General features: G+C 43.0%; 1 protein-coding gene across 1 annotated transcript in view; it reads right to left on the reverse strand.

Annotated features, from left to right (window-relative positions):
- Positions 1 to 16,110, reverse strand: part of lrmp (lymphoid-restricted membrane protein) — a 65,759-nt gene that overhangs the window by 47,104 nt on the left and 2,545 nt on the right. Inside the window, exons 3-15 of the mRNA XM_060903471.1 lie at positions 15,667 to 16,110; positions 14,513 to 14,623; positions 10,274 to 10,454; positions 10,145 to 10,203; positions 9,985 to 10,060; positions 7,696 to 7,854; positions 7,482 to 7,599; positions 5,521 to 5,571; positions 4,355 to 4,432; positions 4,189 to 4,245; positions 1,430 to 1,489; positions 1,253 to 1,317; positions 118 to 214 (exon numbers count right to left, since the gene is read on the reverse strand). The exon at positions 15,667 to 16,110 is cut by the window's right edge and continues 149 nt beyond it. Coding sequence (XP_060759454.1) covers positions 118 to 214; positions 1,253 to 1,317; positions 1,430 to 1,489; positions 4,189 to 4,245; positions 4,355 to 4,432; positions 5,521 to 5,571; positions 7,482 to 7,599; positions 7,696 to 7,854; positions 9,985 to 10,060; positions 10,145 to 10,203; positions 10,274 to 10,454; positions 14,513 to 14,623; positions 15,667 to 16,110 — 1,556 coding nt within the window. The remainder of the gene's footprint in view (positions 1 to 117; positions 215 to 1,252; positions 1,318 to 1,429; positions 1,490 to 4,188; positions 4,246 to 4,354; positions 4,433 to 5,520; positions 5,572 to 7,481; positions 7,600 to 7,695; positions 7,855 to 9,984; positions 10,061 to 10,144; positions 10,204 to 10,273; positions 10,455 to 14,512; positions 14,624 to 15,666) is intronic.

Raw genomic sequence — 16,110 nt, forward strand, 5'->3', positions numbered from 1 at the left:
GTGCTCTGTGTTCAGTGGCTGTTTTAATTGTGGTGTGTGGTGGTTTAGGAGTGGATGGAGATGAAGTGTGTGATCCATTCAATCCCAGACAGGTAATAATCTCTCTCTCACACACACCTCGGGTGGATTCTGCTGTGCCAGGGCCAGCTCCGTCTCCAGAGAACCTGAACTCATCTGATTCAGTCTGTACGCCACTGAGAGGGACAGACCAGGACTACACACACACACACAATATCTATGTACAAGAAGTGATGTGCAAGATCAAGTCATTTGATGCAAGCCCTTTTCACACATGCAAGTCCCATTAAGTCCCTGGGAATTTAGCATTTTTAAAGGAATCATTGTGAGTGTGGGACTGAAATCCCAGGATGACCGATACAGCTGATCTTTCTCACCCCCCCCCCCCCCCCCAGTTGTCATCATGAAGGCTCGTGTGTAAACAGAAGGCTGGGAACGTTACTGGGAAAGACACAATGCCATGTTTTGAAAGATCATTTAGATTTTTATAATATTCATGGATTCAAAAGCAAAAATATAAAATGTAAATTTAAGGCTGTTTTGATGTCTTCGGCAGAGATTATTCTGTTTGAACAGAACCCTGGCACATTCTCCTCCTCACTCCACTTCCAAATGAACCCGAGTGAGAAAGTGATTCGATTCTGAATCGACTCGACTGAAGGAAGTGAGTCAAATGCATCAAGTGTATTGGGTTATACTGGTTTTTTTTTGGCACAAATGCCATGTGTTCTGGAGATCTGGACAGACAACCAGACAAACACTGGATGCGACACAAAATACTTTAAACTCTTTATGTAACTATCGAGTGATTTCTGATTTCTCCGTACACTTTGTTGATATTTTCTGCCCAATAAGAGGAAGAGCTTCATGAGAATGAGTTTTCAGTTTTCCAAACCAAACATATCAATTTCTCTCTGAATCAGACTCGACAAAAGGAAGAATAATTGTGAACACGCACTACATTTTTTTGTGCAGCACAAAGATCAAGCGCATGATGCTCACCATCCCCTAAAATTAGCTGCTTAACTGAGACACAACAAGCAAGCTGCTAGTCTGTTAGCCAGCCAATCGTTTTCACGTCTGTAATTGTCACCATGATTAATACAATTCATATCTACTGACTATTACATTTTTGTATTTGTTTGGTCATTTACACTCTGTTATAAATGAGATTTTAACAAAAGAAATGTCAGAAAGTGTGTGTGTGTGTGTGTGTGTGTGTACACACTCTTACATGGCATTGTCTGGCTGCAGCAGCTGCATCTGACTCTCCAGCTTGCTCTTCTCTTCTCTCAGCAACTGGGGTGGGGGGCGTTTAAACAATTCAGTTCCATCAACCACCAGAGAGAATGATCATCATGACACTGTGTGTGTGTGTGTGTGTGTGTGTGTGTGTGTGTGCGCGCTTTACTTCAGTCATTGATGAGTACTCCATAACTGCAGCCTTCAGCTCCTCGATCTGCCTCGTTTTCTGAAAAAAAAAAAAAGGTTTAAGACAGTATCAGGGTGGCACGGTGGTGTAGTGGTGGTTAGCGCTGTCGCCTCACAGCAAGAAGGTCCGGGTTCGAGCCCCGTGGCCGGCGAGGGCCTTTCTGTGCGGAGTTTGCATGTTCTCCCCGTGTCCGCGTGGGTTTCCTCCGGGTGTTCCGGTTTCCCCCACAGTCCAAAGACATGCAGGTTAGGTTAACTGGTGACTCTAAATTGAGCGTAGGTGTGAATGTGAGTGTGAATGGTTGTCTGTGTCTATGTGTCAGCCCTGCGATGACCTGGCGACTTGTCCAGGGTGAACCCCGCCTTTCACCCGTAGTCAGCTGGGATAGGATCCAGCTCGCCTGCGACCCTGTAGAACAGGATAAAGCGGCTAGAGATAATGAGATGAGATGAGAAGACAGTATCATGAAATAAATCCATCAGAAATAGCTTTATTTGCAGACATCAGTAACAACAAAGTGAAGCGCCATACTTAAGAGAAATGTGCTAACCTGATTTTTGATGGCTTTTGTAACCATACGACCTCCATACAAACGCAGACCACCACAGCGAACCCGATTGTAAGCGCAAGGCAATGCATCTCAAACACCTGACCACCGGATATCTAGATGTGTATCTTCATTTCCATAAGATAGATGGGTTTTTATTCAGCGCTTATTTTTAAATTTGCTTTTTTTTTTTAAAATAAATAAAAACAATAAAAGCAATGTGGGATTATTTACGAGCACTAACAGAAAATATTCACGACACTTTCATATAAAATGAGCTAACAGCTTTATTAGTCCACTCACTTATTGGACAGGTGATAGTTTCTGTCGTGTAAGGGCGATAGACGAATGTAATCACAGGAAGAGTTTTATTGAAAACACGCTCGCAAACAGATCCAAAACAGAGACAAAACCAGGCCATGGTGGAGTGAGGCACACACAGGATATCAGAGGGATACAATACTCACAGTCCAAAAACACAAACAGGGTCAAAACCAGAAAAGTGACAAAATACAAGGCTTTCACAAAGTCTGTGTGTTACTGAGAGTCCTTAAATGTCTGTGCTGTGATTGAGCTCCAATCAGGAACAGGTGCATGGGGATTAGTCCTAATGGTGCTGTGTGGATGTGAGAGATGAAACCAGACAGCTGTGTGACGTATGGAGTGTGATATTGGGTGGTAGCTCTCCAGTAGTGATGTAAAGTGAAAGCACTGGTTCACTGCTGTCCCCCAGGCACCCAGCAGAGTCTCACCATAATAAATGTGCTGGTGTTGTTTCTGGAGCAGGGCATGCGGCGTCAAAGAAAGGAATAAATATGTATCGTAACTGCAATGGGTCTCATTCTTGGTCTCAATGTCATAAAACAATACAGTGATTTATTGAGGTGCAAAACACGACACGACAATTCGATGGTTCGTTCATTCATGCTGCTGTAATATTATTCTAATTCAGGGGGATTTTGTGCTCTTGCAAATATTTTGCTCATAAACTCATCAGGAGCTCTGCTTTTAAGCAGCGACTATCTATAATTTAGATTTTTTTTTTAGTACATTTGCACTGTCTAGACAATTAAACTGTTTATTATGAACACCTGTACACCGTAATCAGCCAATAATGTGACAGCAGGACATCACGAAATCATAGAGATCCACTCTGGAGTTTACACAGAATGACGTAAAAGCCAAAATAATATCCAGTTATGCAGACAGAAAGATAATCTTAATGAGAGAGATCAGAGAACTGGCTCGAGCGGACAGAAAGGCTACAATAACTCAAATAACCACTCTTTGCAAGTGCTGTAAGCTGAAAAGCATCTCAACATGACAGAGCTTGAGGTAGGATGGACTATAACAGGAGAACACCACAACAGGTTCCACTCCTGAGGCTACAGAGGACACCAGCTCACCCAAACTGGACAGTTTGAGTTTGAGAGGTTGATGAAAAATCAAAATCATCCTCATTAAAAGTTTGCAAAAGTTCATACACACACTGGTGATATTACAAATAAAGTTGTAAAAAATGTAAAATGCTGCCATTTTTTAACGGGGTGGTATTTTGACCCTTTTGTTAGATAAAGCTTTATACAACACCATTCGTACACAATCCTGCCATCTGGTGGTCAGCAGAGGAACTGCAGTTATTACTCCATTTCTACATTATTTTTATTTTTTTTTTTAATAAACTTTGTCACATGCACACTTCAAGCACAGTGAAATTCATCCTCTGCATTTAACCCATCTGAAGCAGTGAACACACACGCGCGCGCGCACAGAGCAGTGGGCAGCCACACCAGAGCGCCCGGGGAGCAGTTAGGGGTTCGGTACCTCGCTCAAGGGCACCTCAGCCCAAGGCCGCCCCACGTTAACCTAACTGCATGTCTTTGGACTGTGGGGGAAACCGGAGCACCCGGAGGAAACCCACGCAGACACGGGGAGAACATGCAAACTCCACACAGAAAGGCCCTCGCCGGCTGCTCGGTTCGAACCTGGAACCTTCTTGCTGTGAGGTGACCGTGCTAACCACTACACCACCGTGCTGCCCATTATTTTCTGACTATTCTATTCTAAAAAGTTTGTATCATGCGATCAGATCATGCTGATCTGAACCAGGACATGAAAGGTCATTTCAGGTTGTTGTTAAGCATGTTTTAAGGAAAAATAAATCATCAGTAAGGCTCAGCACCAGACTCACCTCCTGAATTAACGTGTCCTTCTCAGTCATGGCAGCGTCGAAGGAATGAATCTGGGCCTGGAGGTAAACACACAGGGACGTGTGTGAGGGACACGTTTCAGTCTTATTCAGCAAAACTTAATGAAGAGAATAACAGGAAGCGTAAGATCAGTGGATGAAAAGCCACCTGCAGGTCAGCACTGAGCTCATAAAGCACTTTCATCTTCTTCTGGAGATCCTCCACCTCCACAGACACCTTCATGTTCTTATTATCGTTATTATTGAGGGAAGAGAAAAAGAAGAGATTTGAATCCTTGTTCCCTTTCATCTAACACAAAGGGCTTTTAATTAGAAACTTAAAAATATACTAATATATTAGTTTTATCTTTAAATAAATAATAAAAGCAACTGAAATTATTCTTAGAAATATATTAGGTTTTTTAAAATATTGGCACTCCAATTCATATTTCAAGTATACGAAAAAATATTTCTATACAAGATACCATGCATAATAAAGGGAATAATTAAAAAAATAAAATAGAGATTTGAGAAGCATTCAGCCAATGCCAAAATTATTGGTACCCTTTATATTAAATTTAAAAAAAACTGCTGTAACAACTCACTGGAAAATTTTAATTATACGTGATTTTTTTTGTTTGTTTGTTGGCGATTTGATAAATGAACAACAGGAGAAACTACTTAACTTTCTTTTATCAAACTTTTTTTTAAATAAAAATGTGATAAGGGAGGTCTTAAAGTATTAAACAATCAACTCTATACTTGGCAGCACCTTAATGCATAATGAAGATAAAAAATTTTTAGTGACTTAACTGTTAATTCAATATACAGAAGATATTTCATCATCATAGAGGATGACAAAAACCAACAGTGTGTAGTGTTTACCGTACACACAGCCTAAATTTTGGAATAACCAAATCAGTACAATTTACACTTTACATATAAATGAAGTCACGTCACCTGACGACTACTTCTGGTTTACTCTGGCAACAGGTTTCTCACATCTTGCAAGGGATTACCAAATAAATATCCCATATGAGGGTGCCAATAATTCTCAAATGAATAATGGAGTGTGTACCAAAAATGAAGATTTTTGCACCAAAAATTCACCATGCTCACGAAAAACTAAAATCTCCATTTAAAAAAAAAAAAAACATTTAGCGCAAACAATTGCTAATTTTTATAAAGGATGCCAATAATTATGGACAGGACAGTACATACAGTAAATATAGTGTAGCGGATTGGACAGATTATCAATACATTTTGGACTGTTAACAGCTCAGAGAAAGATTAATTGATGCATTTCAGAGACGATGAAGATGGACACAACGCTACCTCGTCCTGCAGAACAGAGATCTTCGAGATCAGAGTCTGGTTCTCTCGTTCCTGTGAGGAAATCAAACACAGGGAGGAAATAAAACACAGGGCGGTCACACTGAGGGGAAAAATAATGCAGCTTCCTTTAAAAGAACTTTCTAAAATGAAATAAGTAAAATATAATTGTCCAGATATTTTCCAACAGCAGCATGGGATAACGCGTTTTATTCTCCTTACATTGCAGCAATTTCTCCATCCTGATTTATTTATTAAAGATGTGTCACACTTATCCATTTATTGTTGTATTTAACTCTCAGCACTGCAAACCGCTGCATCAGTCTGGAAAACAAGGAATCTTTCAGCGTGACAGACTGAAAGTGATCTTGTGCATCAGTCTCCGTTATCACGGCAGATTTATATTCCGGTCTCTACATCGCAGGGAAACCCGTGTGTGTGTGTGTGTGTGTGTGTGTGTGTGTGTGTGTGTGTGTGTGTTTTACATGCTGACTGATTGAGAAATCAGATTCTACAGGATTTCCTACGATGTAATATTTAGCAAAGCACAATGAATGTCAATTAGAGTTCAGCAGCTTTCAGTAAATATTAGTGGATTAAAACACAAATTTACCTGGAATTTATCTTTGCACACCTGTGTATTTACCCGTGTTCAGTTCATCGTTCTCAGTGTTACACATCCTTCAAGCAGAATTCCTCTCGTTCCTGACTGTTCCAAATGCACCATGCCAGCACAAACTCGAGCTCGAGTTCACTATATTGTCTTTAAAAATTTGTACTGGTTTATACTGAATTGATCAGAGTTACTTGGTGTTAATGGTATTTCTGATATAAAGTTGTACTGTGTGTACAGCAGACTGGATATTACAGGGGTAAAAGGGTTAATCTCACGGAACATCCACGGTACAAGTTAGTTCTCCTGTTCTCACTTACGCTAGAGCAGCTGTAAACGGTCGGTCGCTCCCTCACCAGCGTCTCTTTTTCCACTTTCTTGAAGGCAGAAAACTAAAGTTACAGCTTTACACCTGACTCTTACACAGCGCCGACACCACACACTCCTTCCAGAAACGTTATGTAAATGTCTCCTCGCAGAAAACTTTATACACACGCACGCACACACACACACACACACACACACACACACACACGACAAGTGTGTTACTGGGAAATACATCACTGGTGTTTTTCATCCGAGCTCCATCCGGGACATGGAGAACCAAAACCGGGACATAAATATATTTGTTACGCGTGAGGAAATCGATGAACTGTTTTTGATAAATTTGGGGACTTTGTGAATGTGTCGATATAATAAAAAGAAAATCACAAGCTGGCTTGAAGATATGAAGTTTATCTTCGTGTTCAAAAACTCGCATTTTTCATACGAAATCCATCGCAGATCTGAGTGATATATTTAAATAATAATTGTCTATTAGCGAGCATGATACTGAACGAGTCGAAGACGAGTCGCTGAATGGAATATATCTGATAGACCATGAAAAAAAGCCAGACAATATTATAATAATAATAATAATAATAATAATAATACACATTCCTTTCGGGTGTTCAACGCATATTTCTCTTTCAAAATTCTCTCAAAATCTTCTGTATTTAATGAAACAAACCTGGCAGCCATGTTTGTTTACAAATTGTCACAGTCGCTTGCTAGCACGCAAGTTTTACGTCTCCGATGTACGAGGTCATGTTGCCTTGACAACCATGCAATACTGTAAACCATATTCAACGCTCATTCTCCATTGGGTAGAGCGACGTAATACATGTAGGATAAGTGATATGATAACAATATTGCATGCTATCAAACCAAATGAATGAAACCCGCTAGAAGGGAATAGAACACGTTTTTACTCCATGGGGGGGGGGGGGGGGGGGGGGTGTTAACTCTGACTGTTCTGAGGCAGCGATCCGACTGCAGCGATAAGGACACGCGGATGTGTGATGACTCTCACCATCTGTTTGCTCCGAGCTGAGGCTCGAACTCGATTCTCCTCCGAAGAGCTTAAAGTCAGTTTCATCTCCTCCACCTCCTCTTTCAGCATGCGCTCCTTCTGCAGCAGCTGCTGCCCCCTGCAGGGGAAAAAACACACACGCGAACGGTCACAACAAGGTAAGCAATGATGAGTGAAAAGACGTCAGCGAGAGTGTATTGAGAAGATGCAGTACATTTTAGCCTGAGTCCTGAGCTCCTCGTTTTCATCAATGAGTTTCTGGTTGCTCTCCTCCATCGCCTCCATGGCCTGCTTCAGTTTCCGAACGTCCTCCTGAAGTTTCTGGTTATTAAACTGCAAATCGGCCACGCAGAACACCAAATCTGACGTCTCGCTGCACAACACAAGCAGATAAAGATTATTTTCACACAACAAATAAGCTGATTTTTTTCCCTCTTATCAACTTTCAGAAAGAGGGAGAAAAAAAAAAAAGCTGCTTATGTTTATAGCTGCTATAACGGATGTGAATCCAGGAACTAACTTGTTTTTGGGTCATTCTGCCATTAAATAGAAAGATAAAATGTATGACATGTTGTATGTACTTTCATTAATAAAAAAAACAAAAAAGGTTGCAAGTTGCAACAGTATAAGAGGAATAAAACACTTCCTCTTTTATTTATTTTGTTTGCTACTATTACTATTATTATTATTAACAACAACTGTCCATTATACCAACTGGTTGTTGATTAATTTCTGATAACAGCGCAACACCCTGTTTTACTCCTTAATATCAAAACAATTTAAAGTTTTTGATCCATTTATTTTATAGCAAAAATAAAATATGCTGCACAAAATGAGTGGATAAGTTTAGAGATCAAAAGAATTCAAACAAAACTTTTTTTTTTGCTTTAAATGAATTAATAGGACGACTCGAATAGCAGTTTAACAGATACAGGTAGTCATCGACTTACGACCTATGCGACTTACGACCGATTGACTTTACGACCGTCTGGTTATGACTGGCAAGTGTTTCCCAGCTGAGCTAGCTGAGCGTACGACAGTTTCCGCCCCAGCTCCCGGCAGCGCCTCTCGCCGCGTACGACAGTTTCCGCCCCAGCTCCAGGCACATGCGCAGTCTCTCTCACGCGCCCTCGCGCACTCTGTCATACAGTTTCCGCCCCAGCTCCTGGTTTATGAAACGAGCAAATCCTCCCGCCAGCCCGAGCGCTGCAACAGCTGATGATGACGTAGACGACCCACAGCCGAGCACCAGTGATGCCAGCGGTCACTAAGTTTTGTATTTTGCTATGTTTTACATTTGTATTTTGGTATGTTTCAAACTAAAATGCTTTCTATTTTTCACACCTGTATTTCATATTTTTTTGTTTTGCACATATTAAACGAATTGTACTGTACGCAGTGTAGTATGCAGTGTTTGACTTAAACCAAATAATGAGCCAAGGTAATGAAATAAGAAAATGTTGGTAAAATAAGACTAAGACGATTACAATATCACAATATACTTGCGTTCATTTAACATAGGCCAACTTACAACCAGATCGGTTTACGACTGGTCAGTCGTAACCAAACGCAGTCGTAAGTCAACGACTACCTGTACAGTGATAACAACCCTAATATACTATACATTACACACTCATTAAAGTCAAATCCAGGCTTGTAGTACTCAAGTCTGACTCATGCCCCAATTTTAAAAACTCATGACTCAGACTCGTGCACCGATGACTCAGACTCGTGCACTGACGGCATTCAGACTTGTAAACTGGAGACAAGGACTCAGATTTTTTTCTTTATTTTTTGTAACATGCCATAATAATTTAGCATAAGATATTTATATCTACATTAATTTTTATACTAATTTTGTGCAAGAGAATGCACATTCACCGGTTCATATGTCATGTTCAGGAACAAACTAATGTTAACGGCGCTAAAATGCCTGGAGAGACGCCGCTAGGATTGTCCGCTTTGCTTCTACAGACTTCTCATGCAGTGGGAAAATATGCACTGCGATGTGTTCCACATGGAGAAGAACCATCAAAGAGACAACGGGGACGACCTCGGACTTCAATCCTCATTTGGTGAGACTCCACCCAGAGAAGGAAGTGACATGCTATGTTCATTGCTCTGTTGATAGTGGGCGGGGCTTGCTGACTGATGAACTAACTAGTGTTAGCCCTCTCATGTTATTTGCTCTGTTGATTGTGGGCGGGGCTTGCTGAACAATGAGCAAGCTTTTTATCTGTAGCCTGTTAACTAAACCGGGGCAGTCGAGCAGGAACGTTAGTCCAACACAGCAGCAGAGATGCTTTCACATAAAGGCAGCAACAGCCTGGTGCAGATGGAGTCTTGTTCTTGGACTTGACTCGGATCAACAGTGGACTCGACTCAAAATTTTCTTTAATGACTTGGACTTGAACACTGGGGACTCGAGACTGGACTCAGACTCAAGGTTTAGTGACTCGACTACAACACTGGTTGAATCACACAGAAACACACGTGTACATACAGCTCAGCTCTCGAAGCTTCTCCTCCCGAAGCCTCCAGGCTGCCCGAGGTCATATTCAGCAGCAATGATCTCTTGGCTATAAACAGAAGAGAAAACTTATAACGCGTCAAAGACGCACGCTGAAAAAGATTTAGTTAAAAAAGCTCAGATGAGGAGTTACCCGATAAATTATCTGGCAGTTTGACCGATTCCTGAGTCACATCACTTTTACTGTCCTTCCTGAGAAAGAAATGAAATATGAAAATCAACAATAACACGACTCTTTCGCGATTTGAGGATTTGTACATACACATGATTGCGACAGTCTTCGATCCACTCCTTCATGATGGCGTGGTAGGTGTCCAGGTCAATGGAGATGTCCTTGTGTTCGGGGTCCAGCATGTTACACAGTTCTTCCAGGCCGCTGTCCTCAGAGCTACGACTCGTCGTGTGTCTCAGATAGTCCACGATGTGAGACACGTACACTTTCCCTACAGACCAAAAAAAGTTATTCCCTGAGACACACGTGACAAAGCACATCAATGTTGTGTTAACATGCTAACGGAGCTATCAGCATATTGCAGGGAAAGATAGTAAGAACTAGCGAGCATGATGGAAGAAGTGATTAAAATAAATAAATGTCAAACTGGTACTTTGTACAGTACACAATTTTGTATTCAAGCCCACAGGCTAAAGGTACACCCCAGTGTAACATGCTAATGTGAATCTGTTAGCATAACAGAACAGGTCAAATGCTAATGAGGGCTACTGGTTTCCCTTTTCATTCTTTATTTCACATGTTTTTCTTGCTTTCTTTACTTAACTAACTCGACTGGGGACATTGTCGGGCGGTGGAAGGAATACTTTGAGGATCTCCTCAATCCCACCGTCATGTCTTCCACTGAGGAGACTGAGGCTGATGACTCAGAGGTGGACTCGTCCATTACCCAAGCCGAAGTCACTGAGGTGGTTTGCAAGCTCCTCGGTGGCAAGGCACCGGGGGTGGATGAGATCCGCCCTGAGTATCTCAAGTCTCTGGATGTTGTGGGGCTGTCTTGGTTGACACGCCTCTGCAACATCGCGTGGCGGTCAGGGACAGTGCCTCTGGAGTGGCAGACTGGGGTGGTGGTCCCTCTTTTTAAGAAAGGGGACCGGAGAGTGTGCCCCAATTATAGGGGAATCACACTTCTCAGCCTCCCAGGGAAGGTTTACTCCAGGGTACTGGAGAGGAGAATTCGACCAATAGTCGAACCTCGGATCCAGGAGGAACAATGCGGTTTTCGTCCTGGTCGCGGAACACTGGACCAGCTCTATACCCTTCATAGGGTGCTCGAGGGTTCATGGGAGTTTGCCCAACCAGTCCACACGTGCTTTGTGGATCTGGAGAAGGCATTCGACCGTGTCCCCCGTAGTATTCTGTGGGGGGTGCTTCGGGAGTATGGGGTTCGGGGCTCTTTGCTAAGGGCTGTCCGGTCCCTGTACGAACGGAGCAGGAGTCTGGTTCGCATTGCCGGCAGTAAGTCAGACCTGTTCCCAGTGCATGTTGGACTCCGGCAGGGCTGCCCTTTGTCACCGGTTCTGTTCATAAATTTTATGGACAGAATTTCTAGGCGCAGCCAGGGGCCAGAAGGAATCCTGTTTGGGAACCACAGGATTTCATCTCTGCTTTTTGCGGATGATGTTGTCCTGTTGGCTTCTTCAAACCAGGACCTTCAGCATGCACTGGGGCGGTTTGCAGTCGAGTGTGAAGCGGCTGGGATGAGAATCAGCACCTCCAAGTCCGAGGCCATGGTTCTCGACCGGAAAAGGGTGGCTTGCCCTCTCCAGGTTGGTGGAGAAGTTCTGCCTCAAGTGGAGGAGTTTAAGTATCTCGGGATCTTGTTCACGAGTGAGGGAAGGATGGAGCGTGAGATCGACAGGCGGATCGGTGCAGCCTCCGCAGTGATGCGGTCGCTTTACCGGTCCATTGTGGTGAAGAAGGAGCTGAGCCAAAAGGCGAAGCTCTCAATTTACCGGTCGATCTACGTTCTGACTCTCACCTATGGTCATGAGCTTTGGGTAATGACCGAAAGGACAAGATCGCGGATACAAGCAGCCGAAATGAGTTTCCTTCGCAGGGTGGCTGGGCGCTCCCTTAGAGATAGGGTGAGAAGCACAGTCACTCGGGAGGAGCTCGGAGTAGAGCCGCTGCTCCTCCACATCGAGAGGAATCAGCTGAGGTGGCTCGGGCATCTTTTTCGGATGCCTCCTGGACGCCTCCCTGGGGAGGTGTTCCAGGCATGTCCCCCCGGGAGGAGGCCCCGGGGAAGACCCAGGACACGCTGGAGGGACTATGTCTCTCGGCTGGCCTGGGAACGCCTCGGTGTTCTTCCCGAGGAGCTGGCCGAGGTGTCTGGGGAAAGGGAAGTTTGGGCTTCCCTGCTTAGACTGCTGCCTCCGCGACCCGGTCCCGGATAAAGCGGAAGAAGACGAGACGAGACGAGAACCAGTTTATTACATTAATGGCATTTAGCAGATGCTTTTATCCACAGTGACGTACAACAAACCCAGAGCAGCCTGGGGAGCAGTTGGGGGTTAGACACCTTGCTCAAGGGCACTTCAGCTATTCCATTCCTGCTGGTCCAAGGAATCAATCTTTTCAGTTCTGAATAATTAAATATCATTTTATTAATCAATAAACCCATGACTTTTATGAGATAGATCATAGTTTTCCTGATAACAAGACGACCTGTCAAAGCTATTTAGAACAGAACTTGCGATCAGAGATTCTGGTTTCTGGAACACTGCGTGGGTTGCCAATTCCACTTTTTATAAGCGACTTTGGGGTTTCTTTTTTTGTGAGCTCGCTTTAAAAAAAAAATCAGAAGTCGTGGTTTGCGGGATTTTGGGCTTGTGTTTCAGCGTTGTGACTTGTTTATAATTTTCTCCGTACACCGTCTCCCCTTTTACCTGCATTAATCATTTGAATGCAGCAAAACTTTTGCTGCATTCAAATGATTGTGCTTCTATTTTGCTGCTATAATATGCTCATCTTATGTATGTTCTAGACAATACAAAAAGCACCACATGCCAAATAAATAATTGAATACATAATAATAACAATAATAATAAATGCTTCCAATGTTATAGTGTTGTTTGTATTTGGTTGCATTCACTGCATGAATATATTTGATTGACAATTTGACTGACAGTGTTTTGGCATATTTAACATTTATCCTCCAAAATAAATCAACTGTTTTGGTTTAAGATTGTGCAAGCCTTCAAATTTTCTCACTGAACATTTCTCCTTCACATTTTTCACCTGTAGGCATGTGATAAGATTTAACATGATATTGCTCAACCTACCTCTGTAAAGTCAGCTAACAACTTATTAAAATGCACCAGAATTCAGCAAATAACATGTATGATAATAAAAAACTTCTGGGGGAGGACCCCCAGACCCCCCACTAATCATTTCCTTCAAACCAATGTACAACAACCTGTACAATCTGTTACATTGGCCAACCAATCTACATTCAAACTGCCATAATGTGTAGGGGGGCACTACAAGACACACATAGGCCTACAACACACAGATAAGGTGTATATCTCTGTGCAATATGATATGGTTATCAAATTAGAGGGTTATTTTCCAAAAAGTATATTGGGGCAGGGCGGCGAGGGCAGGGCGGCGGGGGCAGGGGCGGGTACGAGGCAGAGCCCCCCCACATAACCAATCCCAATTTAACCCCTGGTTACAAATATATAAGCAATTTATCCAAAACTGGATAGTTTAAAGAAATGGCATCAGTTATGTTCCTAACTTGAATACTAGTCTCAAATATGTTCAAAATGATACCATCTACATAGCTAAAGTTACATTAAGTAATCAGTTCACGATCTGCATTTTAACTCAAAAACGTCACGGCTGTCAGACATTTACTGAACTAGAAACATCACAATCTGTTCACAGTCATGGAGCAGATCATTTAATTTATTATACACTGATAGGACAAGCCGCCTATCAATCTGCTTTATGTCTAACACTAAGAATAAAAGTTCGGTAGGAGCTAATGATAACTTGAACTCGTACACACTATGGAACGGTTGGAAAAAAGGACATTTTAAACCTTGAAAACATAACTGATGGACACGGTTTTCTTATAATCCAAGAAGTTCTCTGAAGGGATTTCTGAAACATTTAAACTATCCAATATGGTGGCGTGTGTGTGTGTGTGTGTGTGTGTGTGTGTGTGTGTGTGTGTGTGTGTGTAATCGCCACATATTGAGGCCTGGAATTTTTTTTTTTTTTTTAATACACAGAGTGAGGACATTTTGTCTGGTCCTCACTTCTTCAGGAGGGCTGTTTGAGGGTTAAGACTTAGTCTTAGGGTTCAGGTGAGAATGAGGTTTAGGTTAGGGGTGGAGTTAGGGTAAGGGGTGGAGTTAGGCATTTAGTTGTGATGGTTAAGGTTAGGATAAGGGGCGAGGAAATGCATTGCATCAGTGAGTCTCCACAATGATGGTACAAGAACGTGTGTGTGTGTGTGTGTGTGTGTGTGCGTGTTACCTCTACACTGTGTATCACAGGCCTGAAAAATGGTATCGAGCAGGTCCTCTTCACAAATCAGACTGACCTCAGCCAAACTCTCTCTCTTGGATTCAGACGGCAACGAAGCACCTAACAAAACACCGAGAACACCCCGCTGTCAGTGATGACTCGAGGCCCTTAAAGGAATACTCCATTGTTTACTCCACTAACTACATCAACAGTCATGCAGATATTACAGATAATTATTTATATAGGATGTTTACCTGTGTTAACAAAATACAAACATTCAAAATACACTTATTATCAAAGTCTACAATGGGGCAGATGTTGGCACACCAGGAAAGGTTTCTACAAAAAAAAAAAGTCAGAGGTTCCTATAAACGAAAAGATCAGTTCTAAATTTGTATCACTATCCCTTTAAGAGAGGGGACAACTTTATAGGACTGTGTTACAAACAATCTGCCTGTGTATGGACACACAATCTATAATAGAGAGAAATTAAGATTATCATTATTGGTTTCAGGCGGCATGGTGGTGTAGTGGTTAGCGCTGTCGCCTCACAGCAAGAAGGTCCGGGTTCGAGCCCCGTGGCCGGCGAGGGCCTTTCTGTGTGGAGTTTGCATGTTCTCCCTGTGTCCGCGTGGGTTTCCTCCGGGTGCTCCGGTTTCCCCCACAGTCCAAAGACATGCAGGTTAGGTTAACTGGTGACTCTAAATTGAGCGTAGGTGTGAATGTGAGTGTGAATGGTTGTCTGTGTCTATGTGTCAGCCCTGTGATGACCTGGCGACTTGTCCAGGGTGAACCCCGCCTTTCACCCGTAGTCAGCTGGGATAGGCTCCAGCTCGCCTGCGACCCTGTACAAGCGGCTACAGATAATGGATGGATGATTGGTTTCAAAGCCATAATGACAGCTGGGGCTAAACTGCGAAGGGTTTGATTTTGTCTTACAGTCATGCAGCTTATATTTATACATGTAATTCAACCTCTGCCCTTAGACTTTGCTGAATTCTTATTAGTTTCATGGAAAATCTGATGTGTGGAAATTCTGGTGCATGGTAGCGACATATACAAAGTTCAAATCTAATAGATAGAAATCAGGATGAAAACATTTGGAGTGTTCCTTTAAGGGCACTTCATGCATTTTCCACAGTAGTGATTTTTGGTGCACGTACCATCGCCCATCGAGAGTCTCTTGACCACCAGGGCTGGATAAGGCAGCTCACAGTCTAATATTGTGGAAGCATCTGAAGAGCAAAAGTTAAGGTTGTAGGAGAGCAAGCTGTGCGCTGGTGCTCTGCTCCTCTCCTGGTCACTCGGGGTGAAGCCGAAGCGAGCATCATTGTTGTGGATAGCAGGTGTGGAGCAGCTCAGCTGCCAGGCTAGGCTGTGCCCGGATGCTCCACTGGCCTTCTCCGTCAGCGTGCCCAGAGTGCTGGTGATGGTGTAAGTGGCGTTAACAGGACTGAGGGGTGTCACAGGGACACACAGGGTCCTTCCTGAACTGTGGGACATACCGGGAGTGAGCACAAGTGGAGAGCTGCTGTGTTCTGTATCACCTTTGCGCTTCTTCAGGATGGTATCCAGGTTGCACCGCAGGCCTGTGTGGGGGCTGTCGT

This window comes from Neoarius graeffei, chromosome 21 (assembly GCF_027579695.1).
Source record: "Neoarius graeffei isolate fNeoGra1 chromosome 21, fNeoGra1.pri, whole genome shotgun sequence".
Taxonomy (NCBI): Eukaryota; Metazoa; Chordata; class Actinopteri; order Siluriformes; family Ariidae; genus Neoarius; species Neoarius graeffei.